The sequence below is a fragment of the Lathamus discolor genome, chromosome 14 (assembly GCF_037157495.1).
Source record: "Lathamus discolor isolate bLatDis1 chromosome 14, bLatDis1.hap1, whole genome shotgun sequence".
NCBI classification, from domain to species: domain Eukaryota; kingdom Metazoa; phylum Chordata; class Aves; order Psittaciformes; family Psittacidae; genus Lathamus; species Lathamus discolor.
Window position 1 is genome coordinate 4209919 of NC_088897.1, and position 27989 is coordinate 4237907.

At 53.1% G+C, this 27989-nt stretch overlaps 1 protein-coding gene across 5 annotated transcripts; it reads left to right on the forward strand.

The window, feature by feature from the left end:
- The first annotated feature begins 58 nt into the window (after positions 1-58).
- Positions 59-27892, forward strand: LOC136022153 (NADPH--cytochrome P450 reductase). 5 transcript variants are annotated; one of them, XM_065695116.1, is made up of 17 exons: positions 59-161; positions 1813-1935; positions 11766-11957; positions 18427-18475; positions 19223-19351; positions 19945-20094; positions 20904-21028; positions 21854-21943; positions 22116-22214; positions 22755-22871; positions 23401-23519; positions 24542-24723; positions 24859-25008; positions 25517-25784; positions 26533-26678; positions 26894-26979; positions 27163-27892. In XM_065695116.1, exons 3-17 carry the CDS (start codon positions 11779-11781, stop codon positions 27305-27307), a joined length of 2034 nt encoding a protein of 677 aa, XP_065551188.1. In that variant the 5' UTR covers positions 59-161; positions 1813-1935; positions 11766-11778; the 3' UTR covers positions 27308-27892. The 5 variants fall into 5 exon arrangements, with proteins under 5 accessions (XP_065551188.1, XP_065551189.1, XP_065551191.1 ...); XM_065695117.1 differs by having other exon boundaries at positions 1813-1924; XM_065695119.1 differs by lacking the exon at positions 1813-1935 and having other exon boundaries at positions 66-161.
- The last annotated feature ends 97 nt before the right edge of the window (positions 27893-27989 follow it).

The following is a 27989-nucleotide window of genomic DNA, read 5'->3' on the forward strand; positions in this document are numbered from 1 at the left end:
GCTGGAGGGGGGGGAATCTCCACGGGCGGCCGCGCTCGCAGCCCATTGGCGGGCGGCGGGGGCGGAGCGTGCTCCCCTTCCCCTTCCGCGCGTGTGCCCGAGTGGTGCGATCCGGCCGCGCCGGGACTGCGGGCGCCGCCGACAGCGCCGGGCGGGCCGCGGTGGGTGCGCGGGGGGCCAGGCCTGGGGGGGGTCCCTGTGGCGGAGGGGGGGGTCTGGACCCCCTGATGGGGGGCACTGGGGTGAATGGGCCGCTGCTGCACGGGGTGGGAGCACTGGTGTGGCTGGCCCGTGTTACTGGGATGACTGGGGCCCGCTGTGTGGGGGGCTGGTGTGAGTGGCTGCTGGTTATCTGGGGGAGGTTAATGCGGCTGGACCTCTGTTATTGGGGGGGGGGGGCTGGATGAGGAAAGCCTCTGTTAGTGGTGGGGGTCTGGTGTGACTGGCCCCCTGTTACTGGGGTGCACTGGTGTGACTGGGATCCCCTGTGTGGGGGCTGGCATGTGTGGGCCCGCTGTTATTTGGGGTGGAGGGGGTGACCCTGTCTCCTCAGTGGCTATAGGGCAGGGGTTAGGTAGGGCTGAAGAGGTGCAAGGCAGGGGTGTGCTCCAGGGTGATGCCCACCCTGCACTGCATCCACAGCCCTGCTTGTGCTTACCCCATTCCAGGCTGTTGTGGGTTAAAAGCCTTAAATGAAGTTATTTCCTCTGCACTTCCCTGCAGAATGCAGTTCCTGGCCTCTCGGCGACACCTTTGCCGCACGCTGGGCTGGTTTGCGGCTGTTCTACCTGAGTGCAGGGGTGTTGGGAAGGTTGCCCTGTCTTTTCCTGCTGGGATTGCTTTGCAGCGCAAAGTTATTCCCTTAGGGAATGTGCTTGTTAAAGGGCATAATGGAAACCCCCCTGTTTGGGAATACTAAAGCTGGAGGGTATGGAGACACCTGGATCACAGTGCTGCCAGATAGTTATCAGCATGGAATTGGTTCTTAGGAAGTTGTCTTGCTTGCGGGATGAGCAGCTTGGAGCGTGCTTTGCTCTGCCTGTGTCTCAACCATGGGTCAGCTTTCAGAGCGTGAAGAGAAATGGTGAAAGCAGGAATAATATCCAGTGCTTTGTGTGGATCATGAGGAGTTTAGTGTTGGTTAGGGCAGAGCTGTGCAGTGTGGGGTGCCCTGCTGTACGCATCCCTTTGGAGAGAAGGGGATGGGCTTTCTTTTGGCGTTTCCATAGCTCTCTGAGGAATCCCAATGAGCTGCTCTGCTCATGCAAAGCAAACCTGCAGGTTAGTCTGCTGCAGGGGAGGAAACTGGTGGTTGGGCTGGTAAGTCAGACCCCTCCTGGAGAGCATGGCATTGTCCCAGTGCAGCTCTCGGTTTTCCTTCAGGTGCATCGTGTGCTGGTTGGTTGCACTGAAACAGGATGTGCATGGCAAAGAGTGGATTCAGAGAACCCTCTGTGTTGTGTGTGGACATAGTGGTGCACAAGAGCTATATAGGAAAAGGCAAGGAAGAAGCAGGGAGAATAGCAGGTCTACAGGGAGAGAAAACCCTGTCACAACTGAGCACTTCCATTTAATCTTGTAGTGTGAAAGCCTTGGAGAAGAACGGGTAGGAAGGATGAGGTAGTGTCAAGCAGTTGTTTTAACCCTCTGTTAATTAGTCCCGCACTAATTGTGCATTGTGAAACCTTTTGTGTTGTCATTGCTTTGCAGTTACTGTTCAGTTCAGTAACCACTGGGGTGGTTCCTTTTGGGTAGCCGGGGTTGAGCAAGTAAGTGTGTTCTGCAGCTCTGATTTTGTTTCTTCCTAAGCAGCTGGAGGAGCTCAACGGGGCCACACGACCAAAGCTGCTTGTCTTGAGGAGGCTTTCCCTGCTGCCACCACCCTTCGTGCTGGAGCTCACAGCCCCCATCAGCTTGCAGAACCGTAGGTGCAAGGTAACCTCTTTTTTTGCAGCACTGCAGGTTGTGGAGCATCTGTGGGGGCAGCTGGGTTTGGGGGGGGTGGTTGGGAGTGATGGTCTCTTGACCCAGGGCATCCACAGGATGCGCTCCTGATGGTCTCTTTCCAGAGATGGATTGATGGTCTCTTTCCAGTGCACCCGCAGGAAAAGTGTATGGAACCGTGTCCTAACTGAGATCCCCTTTGATCTTTACTCTCTCCTTTGGTTGTTGTGGTGGAGCCAAGATAAAGTGTTTGCTCAGTCCGTGAGCACTAGGGAAAAGGTTTCCCTGCTCGGATCTGCACTCCTGCCACTTTCTCCTATCCCTTCCTGGGGTATATAGAAAGCCACCTGGCGGTTACCTCTGCAGACTGGACTTTGTTCAGGTTCCTGATGCGGGCTCTCCTACCTTTAAAACCACAATTCACAGACCTTGCATAAGTTGCTTTCCCAATGTGATCATTTGATGCGAGTGGTGAGATTACTTCTCTACATGTGATTGTTGAGGGTGAGTCATGAGCCCTGCAGTGTCAGGCACACCTCTGCCAAGATTGGGGCTTTCTAGTTTGAAATTTCATCTATCAGAACAAATAATTACAGGCTGCTCCTTTCCCCAAGTAAGCATTCAAGTCAGCTGTGGCTGCAGATTGCTTATGGAATCCAGAAGGATTGGAAGAGGAGCACTTGTACGCTTTGCTCCAGTGGCTTCTCCCGGACCACAAGTCCAAAGAGTGGCTGAGTTTGACCTGTGGTGGCAGATTGCTGTAGTATTCTTGTTTAGTCATCAGTCATGTCTGCACCTCCAGTTATTCCTCTGCAAGGAATAGAGTTATTGACTGATTTTCCTTTCCTTTCTCGCTGTATGGGGTGGGAGATGGAGGGGTTCAGAGTTGAAGATGAGGTTGGATTTTTCTCCTTGGCATATTTGGCTCTGAGCTATGTGCAAGCCTGCTGGAAAGGTTTAGTAACCAGCTGAGGGAGTTGGTAGCTCTGTCTTTGTGGTAGCTGGCAGGTAATGCTGGATCTTGCTGCGTGGTTGCTTGTGAAACGCATCCATTGACTTGCTTTTGCGGGTCATTGCTAGCATCTCTTCATTTTAGCCAACTCCAAGCTTTGGAAGAGTGAGCTGATAAAATGCCTGCAAGGATTGTGCAAGTCCTTGTGTAACAGGGCTGTGTGCATAACTGCTGGAGGTAAGAGGAGTAGACTGCCTTACAAAGGGAAAGGAAAAGCCTGGGTTGAGTATCTTCTGCCTATGTTGATCGTACTGCGAGTGTGGAGTTGAAGAGCTGTGGCTTTTGCAACTCGAGGTCAGCCTTTCAGCCTGTGACCTTGCTTATTCCCTGCCTGACTTCTCTGTTGTCCTGTGGCCTTTGTCCCTTTCTGGCACAGGGACATCTGCTTTGGGTACAGGATTGATGTTCTGGTGCACATGACTGGGTGTGATTGCAGGGGGCTGGGGAGTTGTATGTCGCAAATGGTCAAAAAGGTGAAATGTAGCTCAGGTTGCCTTACCCATAGAAGGCAGGGAGGTTCATGGGTGACTGCGCTCCCTTCTGATAGGGTGGGCCAGATGTGGAGCCTGGGTCTGGGACCAAGAGGTCAACTCCCTTACTGAGTTACTACACAATCCTTACATCTCGTAGTAACACCTCCTTCCTGTACAGCACCATAGGATACAGGCTGTAATGTCTGAAGAGCTCCTGCACCCTCAGTGGAAATCTGTCTTACAAAGTGTCCCAGTTTTATACAAACAGTGCTTTGTTTTCTCTAAGTAAATCCCAAAAGCATGCTGTTCTGTATGGAGATCTTTACAGTTCTTATACCTTTGCATCTGTATTTAACCATGTGCCTCAGATGCTCTTCCAGCTCTTAGTTTCAAAGGAAACATCCCAAACGAGAGCAGTGTTAGGGGGTTTTGCTATCCAAACTCCTCCTGATGCAAGAGGTCAAAGTCTATGGCTACCAACCCTGAGCTGTCCCCTCCCTGTAGTGGCTGCAGGCAAAGTCACAGCTTGTCACACGAGCCCTCAACACATGTGTGGCCTTCTGAGTGGTTGGTTTGAGTATTGCCCATGGTAGTTGGCAACAGAATGGTCTATAACTCCTTCAGCGTTGTCCCAGCTCCTGGGTATTGGTGGTGTTGAGACCCCTGTTCCTCTTTCAAGTGATACCTGAAGCATGGAGCTCTTTGTCCCTCCCTGGGAGTAGAGGCTGGAACAGCATTAGTTAGGAGGAGGTTCAGTTTACCTGCTCTTCTCAGGTGTTGGTGGTTGTGTAACCCTGAACACTTGTTTTTCAGTGCTGGCTTATGTTGATCTGTGTGAAGAAAGGTGTTGAGGTGCCCAAGCTGATGGGATGACCCACATCCTTGTTTGAAGGTAGAAAGACAGGCTTTTATCTGGTGAAATGAAGCGTGCAAATTCAGTAATTCTAGGTTGCTTTCTTTCAAGGCAGCTTGGTGAGTTTGAATTCATTTTTGTGATAGATAATGCCTTAAGTCCTTTGCTTGAGTGTACTGGGCTCTCTGCAATAGCCCTACCTTGACATAACTGTAGAGTTGCTTTCTGCCTCAGTAAAATATTTCCTTGTTGTTCTCTTCCTTTGCTTTTCCAGCTGCTCTGCTGTCCTTGAATCAGACCTACTGGCCAGAAACAAGTCCACGTGTGACAGTGGAAGCTCAAATATGCAATATTTCAAGCTCCAGACTGACTGATGCACGCTCTGCATCTGTCTCCTGCCTAAAATAGACCTTGTGCTGCTGTCTGAGCTGGTGTGTCAAGGTCTGGTTAGGAGAGACCTTGCACAGCAAGAGTGGTTGGTTCTGTTTCACAGCCACTGCCCCCAGCTTTTGTGTTTCTTACCCTTGTGCTCAAGGTGCTGCTCTGTTTAGATTGGGGGTTCTGAGTTGGTGGAAGCATGGGGTGCAAAGGCACTTTCCCGTTGTTATGTGAGAGAGACTCTGCTGCTTTCCACTCTTTATTGAGCTGTTTAATGGGAAGTTGTGGGATGTGTTGGGAAAGAAAGCGATGGGGAAGTGCAAGGTGTAGTGAGCCTTCATCTCTAGTGAAAGCCAAGCCTTGATGTTGTAGCCTTGGTGGAAGTGAGCCCTGGATCAGTGCTTGTTATCACTGTGGTAAGGAAAGCACACTGTGTGCAATGGCCACCCTGGTTCACAGTGGTTGAACTGAGGCTGATGGGCTGAGGGAGCCCTGAGGTCTCCTTCCATGCCTGCCCTCCCCAGCACAGCCCCTCAGGGGTGAGCCTGCATGGACCACACTGAGCACAGCCAGATCTTGCCGATGGGGAATGTGAACTCCGTGCAGAGAAAAGGCTAATGCAGGGGCTGTTGGAGGCAATGTTAAACAACCTGGGTCTGAGCGCCTGCTTCAGTGGTCTGCTTTGCTTTGGAAAGGACCACTTTTCTTGCCAGGTCTCCTTTTACTAAAAAGGAAGAGAAAAAAGAGGTAATTTGAGACTTGCCAAGGCTTGGCACGAGTTGATATAAACAGAATTTTTTATTCCAGTCAGTTGCATTCATACCCAAAGAGGAATGAGAGAAGATCTGGGTTTGCTACAAGGGTCTCCTGGCTTAATACCGCACAGGGAAGTCATCACTGCAGTGGACTTGGAAGAGACAGGGCCAGGCACCAGGGCAGAAAGGCCATCTCCACCATCTCTTTGCTGCTGCTGCCTCTCCCCGCTTCCTCATGGTCTTGTGGGGCTCCTCTTCCTGACACGTGTCAATAACCTGCCTGCCTTGCATCTTTGGTGGGTGAAAGAAGACAACCCTGTGCTGGTCATGAGACTGAATTCCTCTCCGTAAGCAAGGCTCTTCCTTTTCCTGTGCTGCCACTGCTGTGCAGTGCGCTGGGAGCTCGCTGCATGGCAGGGGGGTTGGAACTGGATGATCTTAAGGTCCTTTCCACCCTAACTATTCTATGATTCTATGGTGCTGCTGTGTGTGTGAGCTCTCCACAAGCATTGGAGGTGCTGTGAACAGAGAGACCTGTGAGAGAGCTCTTTTACCTCCCAGGTGTTTTAGTTCATTTCTATTTAGTCTTCTCATTTTGCTGTGGTTTCTAAAGCTCGGGCTGCAGGTCAGTGCTGTACAAAGAGAAGGAGTTTCCATTTGCATTGCCATCGGGTGTCTTCCCTCTGTCCTATTTTAAGGGTTGTGCTGTGATGCCAGTGAAAAGAACTGATTGCTGGTTTAAAACTGGGCTTTTCTAAGGCTTCTTCTCGTGCCCCTGATCTGTGTTGTGCCATGGCCCTGTGCAAGAACTGTCAGCACAAGAGGAGGGCTGATCCCTCGGGCAGATAAGGCACGTGGTGGGAAGGGAAGTCTGGTTATGTCATCCATGTACATCTAGGGAATTCGGGTTGGTCCAAAAGGTGTCTGTGGCAGATCTCATGGTAATGCTGACATCCCCAACCACACAGAGCTCCCAGTGCTGGAAACCGTGACAGCGATGCTGCTGCTTTGCTTGCTAATGCAGTGCATGTGCTGAGTCAGTGCCATGAGGGTCATAGTCATGTGGCTGTGGAGAGCAAGAAGAGTGCCCTGCCAAGTCAGCTCTGCCAGCAGTGCCCCTTTGTCCCTTCCCTGGTGCCTTGTGCAGGATACAACTGGAAGTCTGCACTGGAGAAAGCCTGTCTGAAAGAGCCACTGGCCTTTTGAGGGTGTGTTGCTGTTGGATGTGGTGGTGATGTGCATGGATTCCCCTTTACAAGGAACTGGAAAGAGGTCCTTTGGTGAGTGTTGCTGCTGGGTGGGTGGCGAGGGACTGGGTGCTCCGTGCAATGTGATGGTGTTGCTGTTTGACACAAGGGGAGCTCACTGCTGCAGGCGTGGTTTGACTACACAGTACCTATGTGGTGTCCCTGTAAGTGTTTAGCTGGGACAGCCTGGACCTTGCTGTGGGCTGGGGACAGTTTGGCTGCCAGTGCCCTGCTCAGCTCCCTCTGAGTGATGCCTGGCAGCAGTGTGAGTGCTGGGCAGAGGGTGACTGATGGCACTGTGTGGGTTTGTCATCAGTTCATCACGGGTATTTCCCTGCACGTATTGCAAGATAGAGCTTGTGCCTGCAGCTCCTGTGTTTATCTGCAGGTGTCCAAAGGGTGCTGATGCCACTCGGTTCTTGTTGGAAAAACTCTGGCTGTTTGGCTAAGCTCAGGATCATAGGACATAGGGGTGCAGCTTCTGTGCTGCCCTGTGCCAGGGCAGGCAGCGTCCATAGGGCACAGTGGGACTCGTGTCTATCTCTGCATTTGTGGGTTCCTCTCAGTTCAACACTGGAGCTCCTTGGTGCTACAGGCTGTGATCAGCTGGAGCCCGGGGATCAGTGAGCAGCCCTGGCTGTGCTTGGTCAGCAGTCTTCCTTCTCCTTTCCTCTCATGAGAGCAGGGTTATGGTGGCACAGGGCAGAGGAGAGTCAAGCGCAGAGCTCAGTCACTCAGTTTTGGAGCAAGAGTCACAGTCCTGGTCTGGAACTGGGAAGTGAAACTGTCCTAAGATACTTGAAACTCATCACAGACGTGACATGAAGAAGCTACTTCAAGCTCACAAAGTCCCAACTTCCTGCCCAGCTTAGCTTCAGAGCCAAGGTCAGTTTGGTCAGTACAATGTGACTGGCAGAGAGGGAGCCCTCCCAGCCACATTTTGTGTTGGTGCTGCTGTGCTCCAGCATGCTTTTGGCCATATCTGCTGCCCTATCTTCTGATGCTGCTGTCAGCTGTGTGTAAGAGAGGGGGAAGAATAGATCTTGTCATGTTGCTCACCACTTGGCTGTTGGGGCACTCCTCATCCCATCTTGTTTGCTGTAATACTGTATTTCTATTGTAATGTTTTTAACCCTGAGACCTGATAGCACCTTTAGGCTATATGGAATTGGTGGGGGATTTGAGGATGCTTGGCACTGACAGTACTTCCAGGCCTTCAAAAATGGGCATGGGAGTTATAAATGCACATTTTTAATATGAGAAGAGAGTGCATGTGTTTGGTAGCATGGAGGTGTGCAGAGAGGGTCCCTGTGATTTGAGTGATTGTGAGCTGCTGTGTATCAAGCAAATTCACATGAATAAAGGTGCATTCAGAGGGTGAAATGCTGTGCTAAAACAGAGCGTGGCTTCGTTGTCATCTTTCAAAGTGTTGTGACAAGGGGTGATGGGTTCAAACTGAAACAGGGCAAGTTCAGGTTGGATCTAAGGAAGAAGCTTTTTACTGTGAGGGTGCTGAGGCACTGGCACAGGGTGCCCAGAGAAGCGGTGAATGCTCCATCCCTGGCAGTGTTCAAGGCCAGGTCGGACAGAGCCTTGGGCAACACGGTCTAGTGTGAGGTGTCCCTGCCCATGGCAGGGGGTTGGAACTGGATGATCTTGAGGTCCTTTCCAACCCAAACCATTCTGTGTTTCTGTGACTTTTCTGTGTGATATAGAAGCCTCATACCTCGTCTGAGACTGACGGCTTTACACCAGGTACTGTGTGCATCAGTGGGGATCCAAGAACTGGAGCCATAAGCATGCTGGAGCCTTAAAAAGGAAATGGAAACTTGTTGTACCTTGATTAAAGATAGAATAAATATTAGGGATAAAATAACTACCCTTAAAACTGATGTCAGGGGAACTTTTACTTCTGCATCATGCATTTGTTTCTTTTCTCCTTTAAAAAGCTGGTCTGATTCTGTCGGGGACTGCAGGAGTTCCAGGATAGCTGTATTCCCAGTAAGAGTCAGGATTCTTTTCACTGGAAGCTAGGAAACGACATGTATTTGAACTGCAGTGAACTTTGGGCAAGTAATTGCTACACCCAACTAGATAAGGTGAGATAAATTGAGGAATAACCTTCCTGTGCTGGGGGAGGCAAGTTAAATAGTCCCTCAGTTATGGCAACCCTTTATGAGAGCGGATGTGAGGTCTCATTCCATATCCTCTGCCTTTCTTCTACCTTATCTAAGCAAACACCTTCCTACCCCTGTAGCTTGGACATAGGACTGGAATAACTAAATGTCCAGGACCAGATGGAGGCCATCGTCAAAACTAAAGCAGTTCTTGTGTCACTGTATATATGACCTGTATGTTATGGGGACTTGTGAATGAAGAGAGAAGGCAAGACTTGTCCATGTGCCAGTCCCATAGGCCTGCAGACACGGCGCTCTTCCCTCTGGCTGGAGGGAGCGAGCCACGGGTGGTCTGGCAGCTGTAGGCTTCCCCTTTGAAGTGCTGGAGAGCTGCAGCGTGGTGAGGGCCAGGAGATAGTGCAGCTTTCTCCCCTGTGTGTCCACACTGCGTTCCTGGGAGCTGCCTTCCCAAGGCTGCCTCTTTCCAAGGCATCGCTGCTTGGGAGGGCAGACCACCTTGTAAAGCAAACCCCCTTCTGGCTGCTGCTTGTCCCCAGGAGCTCTGCTGCTTTGGGCAGAGCAATGCCCCTCTGATGGGAGATGTAGCCCTTGCCTTGCTTATGAGCCCATGAACTCCTTCTCTCACCCTGTGTAAGGGAATTGCTGTGGGGCCAGGCGTATGCAGCCTGTACCCGTTCCACCCCAGTCTGGCTCACTAAAGATGTGTCTAGCTGGAAACTCTCCTCTGTGTGCAGTTTGCTACAAGGGGTGCTGCTGTGCTCTGTGCAAGGAGCCTTTCTTAGGGCTCGGCTGCTGCCAGTGCTGGATTTGGTGCTTGGAAGGGAAAGGGGTGCAGCTCCTGCCCAAAATCAGCCTAGGGTGGGCTCCGTCAGCCTTGGGTTTTTTCCTGTAGCTTTGGGCAAAGGTTTGGAGTAAGAGGAGAAGAGCTTGCAGTTAAAACTTCTGGAGTATTGCTTGTTGTAATACTGCAATAGGGAATGAAAGCAATAAACCAGCAACACTTTCCCCCCCACTGGTGCATTCCCTTGGTGTCAGTTGCTGGACCAGCTCCTTAGTGATTTACTGGAACTGAATAAGGAGGAGGAGAGAGACCCTGCTGGGAGCTGTGCCCTGTTGGCAACGAAGCTCCAGTTGTGGAGGCTTTAACGAACAGTTTAGTCTACAGCTGTACGGAAAGAGCACCTAGCTCTTGCCTGGCTCAGAGATGCAGCATTGGAAAGCGAGGAGGGAGGACAGGGTGACCTGATGGAGAGGAATGAGCAATTTGCTCATCTGCAGTTGCATCACTCCCATTTTTCCTTTAACCCCCCTGCTTAATGTCAGCCCTGGGGAGCAAATGGGAAGCTTTGCAGTAGGGTTTTGGTGCCCTTTGTAGTTCAGTCACTTGGCAAGTTCTCCATGGAATTAAACTTCATGTTAAGAACCAAACTGGAGGTTAAGAACCAAACTTGATGTTAAGAACTAGCTGAGTCGCAGAAGTATCCAGCAGCCCACCCATGATCACTCCAGGTGGTTGTAGGCTTCTCCCTGTGCTCCTTAGGGCTGCCTTCTATAGCTGCTGGCCTGTGGCAGGGTGCTTCATGTTCTCTAGGGCTGGACTTTGGGGGGGGGGGGGGGGTTTAACAACAAGGAGTGGTTCTTTGCTGAAGACCTTACCTGCTCTCCGCCATTAGGACTCCCTAAGCATCACCTTCCCTTTTCTCCCCAGCTCCTGAATGCATTAGCATCACTTCAGCCAGGTTTATTCCTCAGCACAGGCACAGCCTGGAGTTTGCTGCTTCTCTTTTACCAGCCCAGGAAAGCTGCCTGGGAGCTTTAATGCAGCAGGCCCAGCTTTGCTGAACGGGTTAACTCTACCCTCAGCCATGGGACATGTCCCTTCTCTCTGGTGACGGAGTCACGCTGAGCTCTGAGTCACCTCTCTGTGTGTAAGTTCAAATGTCCATGGTCTTCTAGGCTGGCGGGGTGCCCAAGTACAAGAAGAGAGTCACTTTGCCCTTACAAATCAAGTTTGGAGTTGATTATCTGTTTGCTTGGCCACGGTGCGTCCTTGTGCGTTGGGAAGATAATCTTCCCATCTGCATGAGGGGCAGGGGAGTTCAGAGCTTTGGCAGAGCAGTGGGAGGGAGGGAATGATGGGTGGCTCCCCGGGGGAAAGTCAGGGGCCATAGGCCTAGTGAAGAACTTGAGGGCTGGGCGCTCAGCTTTGTGCTACCACAGACTCTGGGTATGGCCACAAGTCACTTTTATCTCTGCCTTGGCAAGTAGAAAGGAGTAATTCAAGGAAGCGTAAGTTAAACTGGGGAAGAGAGTGGAGGGGACTGGGAAGCCAGAGGTCCCAAAAGAGGTGGATAATAAATCCAGTCTGCATGTGGAGGTGGGTAGTAAATCAGAGCTGTTCATCACTTGTGTCGTAAGGACCTAACGTGGGGCTGCTCACAGAAGTACCATGCCACAGTCCTGCTTTGCAGTTCATAAGCACGGCAGTAAGTCCAGGGCATTGTATCACCCTGTGAAAAAGGATGAAGCCCCAGATATGTGGGGTGACTGGAAGAGTGGGGTCTTTCCCCACTCATACCCCATGGGCTCTGTGGTGAATAAGGGGTTAGTAAAGGCTGGCTGTGAGTCCCTACTGAGTTTTGCTGGTGCATTAGTGGGGGCCAGCTTGGGCTCCCTGGCTGAAATGTGGGGCTGCTGGCCCAGGGAGGGCAGAAGTCCCTTCTGATGGGTCAGCATGGATGCATTGGGAAGAAAAAAGCTTGGTGGGACAGGGAAATACCTTGGGATGCAAAATGATCTCACAGTATTGTGGTGCAAAGCCTCGCTCCCACGAGCTGTTGGGCTGCCTTGCACTCCTAGGACTAAATGTATAGTGAGAAAGCATGCTCTGAATGACCCCTTCATGCTCTTGTGATCTGTGGCACTGTGTCACTGCTGATGTTCATTTGGTTTTCTTTGCTTACAGTGCCTTGACCATCATGGGGGATGCCAGCATGGGACCTAACATCTCCCCTCCAGACAGCACTGCACAGCAGGACTCTCTCTTCAGCATGACAGACGTGTTCCTCATCTCCCTCATCACCGGGCTGCTTACCTACTGGCTGTTCTTCCGCAAGAAAAAGGAGGAAGTGCCAGACCTCCCCAAGATGCAGACAGTGTAAGTAACAACCCTCGGGCAGCATGGGGTGAACATGGGTCTGTCATCCTGGTGAGGCCTTGGAGGCTCTGCAGATGGATTATAGAGGTGGCCCAGTGAGGGGACTTGGTATCAAAGTGGGTTTCTCTCCCCTCACGTTCCTGCTGAGCTGTGTTTTCACCTCTCAATGCAGAAATCCCTGTGGAGGAGCAGTTCTGCCTTAAGGTAAGGAGTTCTGCCTTACCCCACCTTGTGGTCCACATCACTAATGTGCTTTTCCCAAGCAAGGCAAGGCAAGAGAGCCTCTGGCTGTATTTCCAACCCTAAAGGATTTGCTTTGGCTGTCCTGTGTCTCCTGATAAAAGTCATATTTAGATAAATCTGGAGGAAGGTGGGCTTGCTCTTATGCAGGTTTCCTATCAGGAATCTTATCTACCCTTAGCTATGAAGAGAAGAAATAGTTCCTGAGCATGAGCTGCTTGGCAGCTCCTGTGGAACTTGCTTGGCTCAGATGCCAGGTTACTGCAACAGCAGGAGATTGGATTTGGGGAGAGAAGTCCTATTCCACCCTGTCTTCTGCAAAAGGCTTAGGGCCAGGAGCGAGCCAGGTTGGTGGAGATCTGGATGCTTTTGGTTCCTTGTCTCTGTCACGTACCCAACTTAACACCATTTTTCTGCTGGACTTTTTAGCTCATTCCTTCTGTTTCCTCCTGGAGCATTGATAAGAGCACTGTTAAGGTTTGAAACTCACTGTAGGAGCTGGTGTTGTGCAGTACCTTTCCATTCAGTCTCATGGGATCTGCTTTCTGTGTGTGTGCAGTTTGCCCCATAGAAAGCCAGCCTCAGCCCAGCTCTGTGCTTTCCAGCATTTGGCCTTTGCAGAAGGTAACCACACAGCAAAGGTCAAGCCTCTGGGTTTGTAATGCAAGGCTGCTCACATGAGGATGTTGGGTGATAAGCCAAGGCCCGTTTCAGGAGGGGTTTGATGCTCCTGTTACCCTGTGTGTAGGAGATAAACACAGCAAGCAGTTGTGGTCTGTTAATCTCAGATCTGTATGTCTACCTCGGTGGGTTACACTGCTTTCAGATTACAGGGCTCGTCACCCAGTGCTTGTGTTGTAATTCAGGCCAGAACTGGAACGGAGCAGGTTTGGCCTCGTTGTTTCTGCTCTGACCTGTGGTGGCAGAGCCTTCTGCTTGAAGGCAAGCCAGGGGTGCCAGGTCTGTTGTGAAGTCCCTGGGTAACAGGAGGGGTAACACACAACTAACTCCCAGGCAGGCTGCACGCTGGTGTCACAGGAGGATGGAAAGTACCTATTCTGGCTTGGGAAGGTTTGAACAGGAAGCAGTGTCCGTGGCTGTGGGATCTGGTGCTGGTGGGTGTACACGAGGCTGGTATTCTGTGCCTGCTCAGCCTTACCTTGGGAATTTGTTGTTGGATCAGTCGGATACCTTCCCTCTTGAGCCTGCAGGAGAGGGCTGTGTGTATCTGTGCGTGTGGTTGCCTCTGGAGATTGTGATGGGGATGGCTGCGCTGCGAGCTCAGAAGTGGCTCTATCCATCTGAAATTAGATCCTGACATGGCACAGGGACTTGAAGAGCTCCTGTACTCCCCGTCCTCGGGACTATTTCCACCCAGCACCCATCACATGCAGCAATTCCAGAGGCTGCCGTGACCTTGCAGAGAAGTTGTGCTGCAGAGAAGCTTTCCGACTCCTTCCTGCATGTATGTTACCACCTTGTCCTGCTGCAGGACCTCTTCTCATGGGCTTCCATCTGAGACTGGCTGGAGGTTTTGGCTTTGAGCTGACTCTCAGGCATTTTGCCTTCATTCGTCCTTGAGGTCCATGCTGCCTTCTCCATCTGCATGGAAGATGCACTGTGCAACTGCTCCTCGCAAGAACAACTCAGCTGTCGTCAGCACCTCTGTCCAAGTGGTGCTGCTGTGGTCATTGCAACAAGCTTGGTCTAAGGGCAGCATGGACCCATAAGCCAAGGCTGTGGCTGGTGGCACATCCATCCTCTGGGGCAGAGGCAGCTACTTCCTGCAGCTTTTGCAGTGTTATTTTATGGGACACTTGGAACCAGGAGGGAAATAAATGGGGAAAACAAGCTTGTTCAGCCTGGAGTTTCCTTCCCTCCTGTCATCCTTGAGGCTGGGGTGGAGTTTCCTTTCTGATGAGCAGGCAAATAGGTATGATACAGGATAGCACTGTGGATATAGCAGGCTGGTCAATGGGCAGGCAGGGAAACAGTTCCAGACCCATGATGACAAAGAGCCCTTGGTGGGGCTTTCTCCAGCTGGAGAACCTTAACCTAAAGAAGTACTGCTTTCCTTCAGCATGTTCTCTGTGGCCCTGCCTTCATTCTCCAAACTGCTCCAGACCTTATCTGATGGTGCTGGGTGATGGTTTCTGTTGTGTTTCTTTGGCCTTCAACTTCAGCCCTGGAAGGCTGCAGGACAGAAGTGCTGAGCAGCAACTCAGACAGATCCCCATGGCTGCTGCTTTGGTGGGTTTGCGTGCAACATGGGGGTGTGCAAGCAGAGCCTCTGACCTGAACACTCGGTGCTCTCCTGGGGTTTTGGGAGCTGCTGCTGAGCAGCATGCCTTGATCAAGCCACATCATCTCAGCAGAGTCTGTGAAGGAAATGCCGCTGCTGCAGCTGCCCTTGATTGGAGAAGAATAGATGCAAGCTCGCAATACCCTATTCTGTATGGCACCTGGGCTGGATTGGCTCTGCATGGCTCCATCAGCCTGCATGGCACAGGAAGAGTCGTGACCTTGCTGTGACAATGCCTCTCTGGGTTCAGCCACAGCTCAGGTGCTTGCTGATCCCTCACTCTTGCATCTAAAACTGTTTTCCTGTCCAGTTACCCAGGGAAGGGGCAGAGTCCATCTCATGCAGAGGTTTCCTGTGTACAAGATGTCCTGTACCTGTGTTGTGTAATACATGTATGTGTGTGTGGGCAGGCAGGGATGCTGCTAACTGAGAACTGCTCGTGTTGTGACCATTTTCAGGCTTAATTGAAACCACTGGAGCAGCCTGCTCTGCAGATGTCATTAGGGTGAACAGCTCTTGATGGCCACCACATTCCTCACAGAGGCATTGCTGGGGAATTCTGCTTTATTCTTTGCCTCCTCTGTGTTTCTCAATCACAGATTCCTTTCCTTTCTCAGGGGCTCACCCTGGAGTTGTGCAGACTGGGGAGACACAGGCATTGGTATGCTGGGTGTCACCCTTTCCCTTCTCCCCCCATCCTTAACATTGTTTGGGGCAGAAATTGGCTTATCTCTGTTCCACAGCTATGGAGCAATCCATTCTCTGGTGCTTGTAGGGCTTCCTGTGGCAGGAATTGCTCCACTCCTCAGCCTGATTAGCTCTCTTCACTGCTTGCGTGTGGCTTAGAGACAGACCATCTCTAATTTAATTTAATGGGATCCTGAAGAGAACAAACTCCTTTGAGCTGCCTCCGCAGTGGCACTGCCATAGTTACCCGTGGCGTTGCTCACGCAGTGTCTGGAATCACTTCATTCAGCCACAGCGTTGCTTTGCCTTTCTCTTAAAACCGGAATATATCTAAAAGCAGCTGTGATATAAACAGTTTCCAAGGGAACGGGGCAGGGGGAAGGGTTTTGTGTCCTGTCCCCCTGCTCCATGCGGATGGGAGAGGGACGTGTGCTGCGGAGCATCCTGGGAGCTTTCATTCTCCACTCCTAATTCCTTTCTGCCACTGCTGCCAGATGTTGGAGTTTCTCAGGGCTGTGTGGATCCACTCGGTTACTTCCAGAGCCCCACCATGAGGAGCTGAGCGCACAGGACCGCTCCTGCTATGACCCGTGCTGGGACCCTTTGTGCCGGCTCTCTTCTCCTTAACAAAAGGCTGACACTTGGCTTTAAAGCCCAGGAGGAGCAGAATGGGAAGGCCTGTGCGTATGTTGCTCCAGAGCTAAGTTAGATCCGTCCCCCGCACCTCCCATTGCAGACAGACACGGCTGCCCTGCGACTCTTTGTCTGCCTCTTCCCTGCCCTGACCATGGGCTGTGTGTACTCGGCCCCACGAGAAGAGGCTCCTGTGGAGAGGTGAGTTACTGCCCGATGGGATCATTCCAGCCCGGAGGGTGGCTCTTCCCACCCCAAAACTGGGAGGAATGGGGTGCCTCTCCCTCCTGGGGCAAGAGGAGAAGGAAGGGGAGAGGCTGTGCTGGACCCTGCTGGCGGTGCTTGGTTTCTGTGTGATGGCCAAGCTGTGTTCTCACTTCTGGATGTACGTGTGCTTCCGAGGACAGGCACAGGCATGGGAGCTCTCTGAAAGAGAGGTGCTCAGCTGGGGCAGACTTTGATATTGCTGCTAAGCTGTTGGGAACTTCCTTCCCTCCTTTCTTTCTCCTGAAACCAAAGTGACAGACAGCCCTGTGCTGAGCAGTCTGTACAAGCTAAAGACTCAATGCAATGGAGTTAATCCCCTTTCCTCCACCCCTCACTTCTGACTCTCTTAGTTGCTACCCTGAGCTATCTAAGCTGTAAGACATCTAAGTTTTCCTGTCTGTCGTTTGTGTCTTTGGCATCTGTGTGGTTTTGCAGCTCAGAGTTTCAGGCCACTCTGAGGAAGCAGTTCCAGGGAGTTGTGTAGCCCTTTATAAAAGCCAGACTCATTATTTCGGCTGTGTCTGAGCCGCAGACTGTTCCACACCACAACACTTCAGTGCAGGGTTGCTCCTTTGAAAAGGGACCAGCTCCGTGTGCTGCACCCTTTTCCTTTCCAAAGGGAGCTGCTGAAAGGATTTAAAACACTTTCTTTCCCTCCTTTAAGAGCAGTTTGTTTAGCAGTTGACCCAGCAGTGGGTTTAATTGGGTCCCATTTGCAGAGAGCAGTGAACCAAAGATGTTCACTGGGGAGCCAAAAGTGAAGTGAGAGCTGAGTCTTGTGAGCATGCTGGGGGGCAGCTCTGCTAAACCCCCATCCTGGTGGCAGCATTGACAGTGTTGGGGCTGCTCTCAAGATGCTTGTGATATCCCTCTTCCCAGCAGGGGACAAGTGACAGCATGGGGAGACTGGTAACTTCAGAGAGGGCAAACTGGAGGGTGCAAAGCAGTATGTGCTCTCCTGGGAGCACATCTGCCTCGGGTGGCTTTTTTGGCTAGGGTCTGTTCGTCTTCCATGTGTGCTGTATGAGGCTGTAGGTGCTTGGAGCTGTCAGGTCTGGTTATGGAGCTCCTGGATCCCTTTGGGTGAAAGGGGGTGCTTGAAGTTGTGCTTTGCAGTGTCCCCCGCCCTGCTGCTCTGCATGTGTGCCCTGTCAATGTCTCTGTGCATCCACAGAGCTCCCTCCCTCTGGGCTGCAGTTTAGGAAGCTGTTGGTGAGCTCTGCACATTCTCACATGGGCCTGAGCCAAAACCCATTTGATTTTTGCCTGGAGGCTTCTCTCTTCCCACAGGACACCCAGCCTTGCATTCCTGCATTGTGAAAGAGAAACAGGAGCTGGTCCCACGTTCTGCATCCCCACTACTGGAGCTTCAGTAGAGGGGAGAAGACAGCAAGTGAGCTCCTGGCACTTGTCCTGCCTTGAAAAGACCCAACACCCAATCTGAGTGTAGCTAGAGCCATCTCTGTGAAGCCCCTTAGAGCTGGGCTGCTTTCACTCCAGGGCTCAAAAACCCATGGATGTCCTTAGGCTAGCAAAGCTCTTCTGGCTCCCTACCTAATACAGTAGCCATAGCGGTGTGAATCTCTGCCTTGATGTTACCGATGCTGCTGTGGGTTATCCCTCTTCCACGCTGGAGAAAGCTGCCTCCATGCAATAAAGCAAACACTTTGTGCTGGAGATCCATGCTGGAGGTGGAAACCCCAGCGTGGGAGCCCTGCAGGACCTCATCAGACAGCAGCTCCCTTGCTGAGGCTCTGTGGGTCTGATGAGCTATATCCGTTGCTCCGCAGGGCTCTCCAGCTCTGGGACTTGTGTCTGGCCTGTGGTTTTGGGGTGGAAACAGCTGGATTTTAGCCCTGCCTGACTTCAAGCGTGGGGAATCTGCCCTGGGGGGCATGGCTCAGGACTGAGCTGCTGCAATGGGGGAAGCAGGGAGCTCTCCATTCCCTTCTTTCCCACCATGGTTTGCCCCCTGAGGTTTATCTGGAGACCTGCTCATGCATTGTAGCTCTGTGAGGTCCTTACCTGCTCAGCTGTGAAACCTCTGATGGAGGAAAGGTTTCCTGACACCCAGGGCTGGGCGGAGTGCCTGTGGATTTCCTGATGGAGGTAGGGCAGGGGGTCCGCTTTCCCCCTCTGAGACCCTGCTCCGTGGTTGTGTGCAAAGCAGCTCCTCAGCTGAGTGATGGACATTCCTGGGTAAATAAGAGTGGATGATGGGGACTCCCACTGCTTTGGGCACTTATCCTGAGATTTTGGGTCTACTTTTCTTCAGTTGCTTGTTCCTGACCTTAAAGAATGAACACGTTCATCTGAAAGGATGTTCCTCCTGTCTTGCAGAGCAGCTCCGGTGAGAGACAGCAGCTTCATTGAGAAGATGAAGAAGACGGTAAGCTGCTTGCTCTGGCTCCATGGTGTGCTGAGAAGGGAGCTCGTGTCCTTCCTTCCCCTCTGCCTAGCTGTCGCAGAGGGGACTGGTTTGGATGCAGACACTTGTCTCCAAAATCGAAGTGAAGTTTTGGTGCAGAAAGAGTAACACGAGATCAAAGTCGGGAAGGAAATGGCAGAGACTTTAAAGTCATTGCTTGGCTGTTGTTCATGTGCGTGCTTGGTTCCCAAACTGGCTCACTCTGGAATGGGAGTTGTTGTACACAGAACTGGCAGCTTTTGACTGTGCTGGACTGGACACAAGAGGAAGCAGAGGAAGAAGCAAGGGCTGGATGTATTTCCTGTTTCACTTCAAAGCAGCTGGCTTGTGGCAGAGCAGGAGCTCCGGTGCTTAGGCACTTTGCCAGAGCTTTGGGAGCCTTTCTCATCCAGGGAGTTCCCTGTTACAGGAGTCACGCTGCAGCCTTGAGGCTGAGGGTAGATCTTGAGGGTTTATTCTTTACTTTGGGTGTTCATCTGATCTGAGTCACCTCTCTGAGGCTGACGAGAGACATGTTCTTAATACCACTTGTAGTTGTGTTCCACAAACCCAGCAGGGAGTCCTGTACAAGTGCAGGCTCCTGGTTGCCTTTAGGTTGCCGTGCAGGGCTCCTGGTCCTAGGTGTTTCCTTTGCCTCTAAGATGTGCTCATCCGTGCATTTGCTGAATGAATAATCGCCATTTAAAAGGGATTTCTCCTTCTCTCCAGGGGCGGAACATAGTGGTTTTCTATGGTTCCCAGACGGGTACAGCAGAGGAGTTTGCCAATCGTCTCTCCAAAGATGCTCATCGCTACGGCCTGCGGGGCATGGCAGCAGATCCAGAGGAGTATGACTTGGTAATTTAACCAAGAACAGCCTCAGGATAGGCAACATCCTTTTAGTGAACCTTAGAAACCCAGAAGGAGCCTGACCAAGGGATAAGTTGCCCTTTTAGTGGTGTCATTCAGGGAAGAAAAGGTCAGCCTGAGAGATGCAGAGATAGGCTTGGTCCTTGCTATGGAATGCCGCAATATGACTGAAAGAGGAAGGTAACCTGGAGTGTTTGTGAGTTGAGTCATCCACTGGCAGCATGAAGCCTGATCTGTTCCTTCAGTGGTTAGCGTTGATCCCATACTGCTGCGGTCTTGGGCAGAGGCATTGACATTGTGGTGTTCCCAGAGCAAACAACAATCCTGGTCCCTTAAAGCTTTGGAAAATCCCATCATTTTTTTCTGGTGGGGTAGAAGTATTGGCTTGCAGTCAGTGCGTGTGGTTACCTCTATTTCCCCTGCCCTTTTGGGTGGGTTTGGCCTTTCCCAACCCTAATTGTAATCAGCTGCTCGCCATTGCATGTTGCTGTTCTGCACACCAGAGCTGTATGGTAGGAGCAGGCTTGCCCAATAACCACATTGCAGGATCCTTGAGGGTTTATTCTTTCCTTTGGCTGCAGTCGGACCTGAGTCGCCTCTCTGAGATCGACAAGTCCTTAGCTGTGTTCTGCATGGCCACGTATGGGGAAGGGGACCCCACAGACAATGCCCAAGACTTCTATGACTGGCTGCAGGAGGCTGATGCTGACTTGTCTGGTCTCCGGTTTGCAGTAAGTGGCTCCATTCCAGTTTATGTTGTATTTGGGCAGCAAAGTCAGAAGCTTTCCATTGTGCCTGCACATGGCTTGGGTGAAGACACAACGTGATGTCTGCGCCTGTGTCAGATGCAGCCCCTATTCATGGACACTTGCAGACATCTATCTGGGGGCTTTAAATGCAGATATCGGAGAACTCTTCACTCCCCAAATCACAAGGGTTTGCTGGGAATGTCTTGCCACAAACAGGCAGCAGGCCTCGAATACAAGGTCTCTAAATGAGTTAGAGGCTGCTGCTGCTGTTCAGGAGCTAATTGAGCAGCCCTGGGCCAGCTCTTCTCCCACAAATGAAATCACTTGGTGCAGTGTGGAGGGAGCTCTTTTCCTCTGCTGAATAACTGGCTGGGACGCAGCCACCTCACCTAAACCCCAGCCAAATTCCTTAGGCAGCACAATAACTGCAAGTGAGGAGAGAAGCCACTGCTGGAAGACGTTAAGCTGCTCTGGATAAAGCAGCGAGCAAACATTTGCTGAGCTGTTTGTGGGAGGCAAGGGACAGCAATGGGTGTCCAGGCTCTTACTGGTCTCTTGAGGAGATGGTGCAGGCAGCTTTTATATCCTCTTGACATGGGCTGCTGGTGCCTACTGATCACTCTCCAGTGGTAGACTCTTCCTCAAGGCCCACAAAGAGCCAGTGGGGAGCTGGGACAGGTCTTGCTGTCTGTCTTCAACATCCTTTGCTGGGTGATACTGGTCAGAGGATGCCAACAGGGTGGGAAAAGTCAATCCTCTGCTTCTCCATGCTCATCAGTGTTCCCTTCCAGGTCTTTGGGCTGGGGAACAAGACTTACGAGCACTTCAATGCCATGGGGAAGTATGTGGATAAGAGACTGGAAGAACTTGGAGCCCAGCGTATCTTTGAACTTGGGCTGGGAGATGACGATGGCAAGTGAGTAGGTTGGCTTGGAGTGCCAAAGCACGTTGGAAGGAACTTTGGCAGGGAGTTGGCTCTACTGCTGAGACAGCAATAAACTCCATAGGGATAGCTGTGGGAGTTGACATGCCTCTGAGTTTGTGTCTGTCTGCTCTCACCCACAATCAGATCCCTCTACGCTTTGAGTATCCTAGGGGATCCTGGGTCTGGAAGATCCCACATTACCCTTAAATGACCATAGTTACATACCTGAAGAGGCTTTGCAGTCTGCTTTGCACTGCTGCAGCTCCATTGCTAACCCAGCCTGTATGGATAAACTTACCTATCCCTGTGGTGGAGGAAAACTGTTTCCTTGTGGACTGTTGGTTTAATGGTGGAAGGCAGCAGTTTTCCACCTTGGACAATGATTTTTCTCTGGGTGCACCCTGTGAGTAGCAGTGTAACCTGGGAACATCACATCATGCTGTGGCTTTACCTCAAAGGGCAGCAAGATCTGATGGAGGGATGTGCTGTGTGTGAGAGGCTCAGCATAGAACAATAAGCATTGCTATGGTGGAATCTGCCTCCGAGGAGGGTGACCTGATGGCAGGAGTGGGCAAAGGGGAGATGAGTTAAAGATGAACGTGGGTAGCAGAGCCTTCCTTGGTACAGTAGGTGAAGGGAGGGGTGCCTGGTATAGCAACAGTTCCCAAGGAACCTGAAGATGCTCTCCTGTGGGCACGGGGAGGTACCAAACTGCTTGGGTCCAGGGGCAAATGCCTTTTGCCATGGTGAAGGCAGGGAGTCCATTGGGATCTTGACGAGCCACAGCTCATTGAATCTTTCTTTTGCCTTGGCTAGCCTGGAGGAAGACTTCATCACCTGGAGAGAGCAGTTCTGGCCAGCGGTGTGCGAGCACTTTGGGGTGGAGGCTACAGGAGAAGAGTCCAGGTGGGTATGGGAGCAGGCTCTTTTGGGTGCCGGAGAGATTGGTCACCTCTGTCTGCGGCTGTGCCGCCAGCCCTGGGCTGCTCTTCCCCCTTCAGGCTTGTGAAGTGCTGCTTCCAGCTGTACCTTGTGATTTCCAGCTTGACTTTGTCCTCTTTCCCCCTTCCTCCTCCAGCATCCGGCAGTACGAGCTGGTGGTGCACACGGATGTGAACATGAGCAAGGTCTACACCGGTGAGATGGGTCGTCTCAAGAGCTATGAGAACCAGAAGCCGTAAGTGCCAATCCACCCTGGACAGGGTCAACTGATGGATCCTTGCTCTTCCCAACAACACCCGCTCTGCAGGCAGGGTTATACCTGCAATGCAGCCATGGGAAGGTCTCTGCCCAAGAGAAATGGGCTCAGATCATCACTGGGGCTCTCAGATTACCCAGTTATGAACCATAAGTTGTGTGAAGATGGCTGCATTCACATGTGCTGTTCGGGTAGTACAGACAACTTCCTGAGGTCACTCAGAGCCTGTCCTCACCTGGGGTAGCTAAAATGCACCATGGGTGCTTGCCCTGTTGCTGTGGGGAGATGAGCTGTATAAATTAAGGCCAACCTGAGGTATTTCTTTGGGGTGTGACAGTCCCTGGGTAGCAGCAGGAGCATCATTTGTTTAGTGTCGTGGTGTGCTTTGAAACAAACCAGGGCAGCCCTGTACTCACAGCCCGGGAGCCTGCTCTGAGGGCAGAGGGAACGTGCCTGGATGCAGCCAGCACTGAGAGCCTGCAGCAGGGTAACACAGAGGGTGCTTGTCTTCCCTTCCAGGCCATTTGATGCCAAGAACCCCTTCCTGGCCCAGGTGACAGAGAACCGCAAGCTGAACGAGGGTGGAGAGCGGCACCTCATGCATCTGGAGCTGGACATCTCCAATTCCAAAATCAGGTAGCTTCCTATGGGAGACTGTGCCTCTATGCTGGCAGGAGCAGTCTGCACCAGGAGCAAGGAACAAGGATGTGGCACTGGCCTCATCCAGCACTTCAGGAGGGGACCTTGTTCTCATAATCACTTAACACTGCCTCTCTGGGCTTCTGTACCATGTATCAGGTACCCCACATGAGGACTTGCTCCCAGCTCTTGCACTGCAGAGGTTTTGAGCTGCTTTGTTCCTTGCCTGTCATGGAATTGACCTGTGCCTGCTGGAAGTCTGACCTGGTCGAAATCTGTAGCAAAACCTGCTGTTATCTTGGAGGTCCCTTGTGAAAACCCTGGTTCCTAAAACCATTATTCCACAATGCTCCTTTCTGTTATTGCTGGTGGCTCATTGGGATCCCTGATTGTGCAGGCACTCTGTAGCAGCTCAGGTCCTGGTGTGATCCTGCTGCCCCTTGCAGCAGCCCGTTTGTCATCCAGCTGAGCAGGTTGCAGTGGGTGGGAAGCAGATTCATCTGCTCTCCTCCTGCTCTCATGCCAGGTATGAATCCGGGGACCACGTGGCTGTGTACCCAGCCAACGACTCCTCTCTGGTCAATCAGATTGGTGAGATCCTGGGCACGAATCTGGACACGATCATGTCCCTGAACAACTTGGACGGTGAGTACGGCTCACCCTGAATGTCTGCAGTTCTCCTCCGGCAGCTGTGGCCTCTGTCCTTCCCACCAGAGCAGGAGCCAGGTCGCCTGCAGGTCCCATAGGGCACCTCCAGGCAGACAGAGATGTCCTGTTGCCACTCGGAATGCCATGGCATTTTAACAGTGGCACAGAGCCTGCTTGCTGCGAGCCAGCTGAAGTGGGTCAGTTGTGAAATGCACTTGTGTGCCATTCAACAACACATTATGCAACAGCACACTCCTAATTACAGAGCATCAGCCCACCAGAGCATCCCTCTGCCACAGCAGCCCCGGCGCTCAACAGGGACCTTAGTGTCTGAGATGCTGTTATTCAGCCCTTGGAGGAGGCGCAGCAGGGAGCACTTGTGCTTGATACAAAGAGCTCTTCTTGGGCAGCGCTCCCAGCAGAGCTGGCCTCTGGCAGGAGGGAGATGGCAGCTGCTGCCCATCTTGCTCCTGAAGCAGCCTGACCTGAGGCATCTCATGTGGTCACCCAGAAGCTTAAGAGAGCTCCTGTCCCTTATGGACCTCTTAATTTGTGGAACTGGATGGCTCCAGCCTTGTCTGCTGGTGCTTACCTTTCCCAAGGGGTCTCTGAGCACAACTGGCCATGGCCAAAGGAGACTGAGAACACTTTTGAGGCCAGATCTGAAGGAGGCATAAATGTGTGAGGCCAAATTAGCTGTGGAGAGCAGGCACCCTGCTTGGTCTGGAGTTTATTGGGTGCTTCTGTGTATGGGTATCTCTGGGCAGAGAGCCCCACTTGGCGGAGCACAGGGTATATTGTTCTGCTGATAAGCTGCCAGGCAGCATCTGTGGAACACAAAATGGGCTACTGGGAGATGGAGCTGCTTTAATGTGGGATCAGGGCTGATTGGGCGCAGGGCTCCCTGAAGCCTGTTCCCCTGCTCTATCTCCAGCTCTCCTCCACTGCCTGTATCTGCTGGCAGGAAACCTGACATAACAGCGTGTGGTTGCTGACTTCCAGTTTCTTTTCCTCTCCAGAGGAATCCAATAAGAAGCATCCCTTCCCGTGCCCCACGTCCTACCGCACAGCGCTCACGTACTACCTGGACATCACCAACCCGCCCCGCACCAATGTGCTCTATGAGCTGGCTCAGTACGCCACGGACCCCAGCGAGCAGGAGCACCTCCGGAAGATGGCATCGTCTGCTCCCGAGGGCAAGGTGGGAGCCGGGGCCTTCCCAGCATCGCTGCTGGGCTCAGCTGGGTGCCGGGGTGTCCCCAGAAGGGGTGCAGAGAGCTGGGGGTTCGCTGCTCTCATGGGGCAGTTGTAATGCGTGTGCCCTCCTTGCCCGCAGGCTCTGTACCTCAGCTGGGTGGTGGAAGCCCGGAGGAACATCCTGGCCATCCTGCAGGATATGCCCTCGCTCTGCCCCCCCATTGACCACCTGTGTGAGCTCCTGCCCCGCCTGCAAGCCCGCTATTACTCCATCGCCTCCTCCTCCAAGGTGAGTGTGCAGGGCAGAGGCTGCTGAGGGACCCCTTCAGCTGCAGCCCTACGGTGCCACGGGGGCTGCACATGGGGAACTCACCCTGGCAATGCTTTCTGCAAGAGGGGCACTTTTAGTTCTCTCTATGCATGAGAAGAGGGGGTCATCCCAACTGCCACTGGGGCTGCAGAGGATCCCCCACTGCATCTGGTTGTGCCTGGGTACCACCACCCTCCCCTACAGCCCTGCTCCTCCTCGCCCGAAGGCCTTGCTTTTGGGGCTTGGAAGCAAGGTGGCACTTTAAGGGTTGGTCAAAATTCACTCACTGCTTTGTGCCTGAAGCCCTTGAGGCAGTCGGCATTACTGAGGGGAGCTCAGTGCTCCTGTGACGAGTTGGGTGCAAGACAGAAGCCCCATGTGGGGTCTGGTGGGAGGTTTGCTCTGCCTTGATTTGCTGGGTTAAACTCCTGCTCCCTGAGCCGTGGGGCTGCCTCTGCCTGGCACTGACCCCCCCCCTTCCCTGCAGGTTCACCCCAACTCCATCCACATCTGTGCCGTGACGGTGGAGTATGAGACCAAGACGGGACGGGTGAACAAAGGGGTGGCCACCAACTGGCTCAAGGGCAAGGTGCCCACCGACAACGGGAGCAGCTCCCTGGTGCCCATGTACGTGAGGAAGTCGCAGTTCCGCCTGCCCTTCAAACCCAGCACCCCTGTCATCATGATCGGACCAGGCACTGGCGTCGCGCCCTTCATGGGCTTCATTCAGGAGCGGGCCTGGCTCAAGCAGCAGGGTGAGTGCCCCTGGGGACCGGAGCCGCTCAGGAGGGTGCTTTGTGGCATCGGTCAGTGCAGCTCATGCCGCTCACATCACCCATGGGTTTAGCCAAGAGCAGGGTGAACGGCAGTGAAGGGGTTTTGCTCAGCGTGAGGATGCTCTGTGCTCCTCTGGGCCATAGAGGTGGGGCAGATAGACCTGAGTCAGTTCTCTGGCCTCTGCCCCCATGCCTTTGGATAACCGCAGCCGTCACTTACACTCATTTCTATGCTTGCTTCTGGGAGTCGGTCTCGAGCTTCCCCTCAGGAGCAGAAGCAGTCACAGAATCCCAGCCTTGTTTGGCTTGGAAGGGACCTTAAAGCTCCTCCAGCTCCAACCCCTGCCACAGGCAGGGACCCCTTCCACTGGAGCAGCTTGCTCCAAGCCCCTGTGTCCAACCTGGCCTTGAGCACTGCCAGGGATGGGGCAGCCACAGCTTCTCTGGGCACCCTGTGCCAGCGCCTCAGCACCCTCACAGAGAAGAGCTTCTGCCTAAGAGCTCATCTCAGTCTCCGCTCGGGCAGGCTCAAGCCATTCCCCTTGGCCTGTCCCTACAGGCCCTTGTCCAAAGCCCCTCTCCAGGTTTCCTGGAGCCCCTTTAGGCACTGGAGCTGCCCCAAGGTCTCCCTGGAGCATGGTGCAGCTCTGCCTCCTGTGGGTTGGCAGAATGAGGGGAGGGGGAAGGACAGGGCTGCAGGGTGCAGCTGATGGTGCTGTGTCTGCAGGCAAAGAGGTGGGTGAGACGGTGCTGTACTACGGCTGCCGCCGCGAGCGCGAGGACTACCTGTACCGTGAGGAGCTGGGCCGCTTCCAGCGGGATGGGGTCCTCACCCAGCTCCACGTTGCCTTCTCCAGGGACCAAGCTGAGAAGGTACCATCCTGCTCCCCTGCTGTGTGCTCAAGCTGCCCCCCATCAGTGGGGAAAGGCCCTGAGGGCTGGAGCTTTCCCCTTGCAGCCATAGGAGCACCCAGCACCACCGCTGTCTTGTGCAGCTGTGTCCATGGGCTCAGCTTCCCCACCTCCCCATGGGCTGTGATACGGGGGCTCTGCTCCCCTCGCCTCACTCCTGCCTTGTTTCTCACCAGGTTTATGTTCAGCACTTGCTGAAGAAGAACAAGGAAAACATCTGGAAGCTGGTTCATGAGGGGAACGCTCATATCTACGTGTGCGGGTAGGTCCGGGGGCAGGGAAAGCATTCCTGTTCTCAGGAAGATGGGGGTGACGCGGTGTTATCAGGGTTACACTGTCCTTGTCCAGGGGAGGGTGATGGGTTGGGGTGGGTGAACTGTCCCTGTCTGGGTGTCAGGAGGTGACAGGGGCTCTGATGCCTCCCTCGTGGTCCCCTTGCTTCCAGCGATGCTCGCAACATGGCCCGGGATGTGCAGAACACCTTCTACGAGATCGTGGCCGAGTTTGGGAACATGAGCCAGCCCCAGGCCATGGACTATGTAAAGAAACTGATGACAAAGGGCCGGTATTCCTTGGATGTCTGGAGCTAAGAGTGGGGCTGCGGAGAGAACAGGTCCCCAGCCTGGGCCCATGGGAGGTGGGAAGTGCCTGCTCGCCCGCTGCTGCTGTGGGCAATGGTGTCCCCAGCACGCAGCTACCCCGGTGTCACTCCCAACCCCTCCTGGGCCATGGCAGCCCCAGGGCAGGCTGCGTGCCCTGGGGTGGATGGGGTTGAGAGCGGCAGGGGGGTAGCTGGGGCTGTGGTGCTGCTGCTGGTACCCAGGGAGCATCTCATAGCACCAGCACTGAGGTAGGGATGCAGCCGATGCGGGGCAGAGGGGATGGATGCTGCTGGGGGAGCTCTGGGGTCCTTCCCTGAATGTGAGGTGCTGCCTTATCCCGTGTGGGGCTGGCGTGAGGGCACAGCACGGGCACAGCACTGCCCTCTGCCACCAGCACCCCGCAGGGCCCCCGCTCGGGTCCCCACTGCCCACCTTTGCTGCAGCAGCGAGGGGATGCCTCATCTCCCCTCTGCCTGGGGGGGTCTCAGCCCTCAGGGGCCCTACAGCTCCCCTGTGCCCAGCCCCTTCCTCCTGCTGTGCACCGTCATTTTATAAATACTGTTTTTATTTTAACATCTTTTGTGACTTAATCGGGGGGGGGGGGGGGGGGAGGCACCTTCAGGCTGTCCAATGGCTCTAAATTATTTAAATACATCTGCCCTTGGAATAA

Bases quoted from the DNA above. Each gene is read 5' to 3' on its own strand.
- LOC136022153 (XM_065695116.1), top strand. From the start codon at position 11,779: ATGGGGGATGCCAGCATGGGACCTAACATCTCCCCTCCAGACAGCACT. The intron at 18,476-19,222 runs GTAAGCTGCTTG...CCTTCTCTCCAG, and splicing joins TTGAGAAGATGAAGAAGACG to GGGCGGAACATAGTGGTTTT. The intron at 19,352-19,944 runs GTAATTTAACCA...CTTTGGCTGCAG, and splicing joins ATCCAGAGGAGTATGACTTG to TCGGACCTGAGTCGCCTCTC.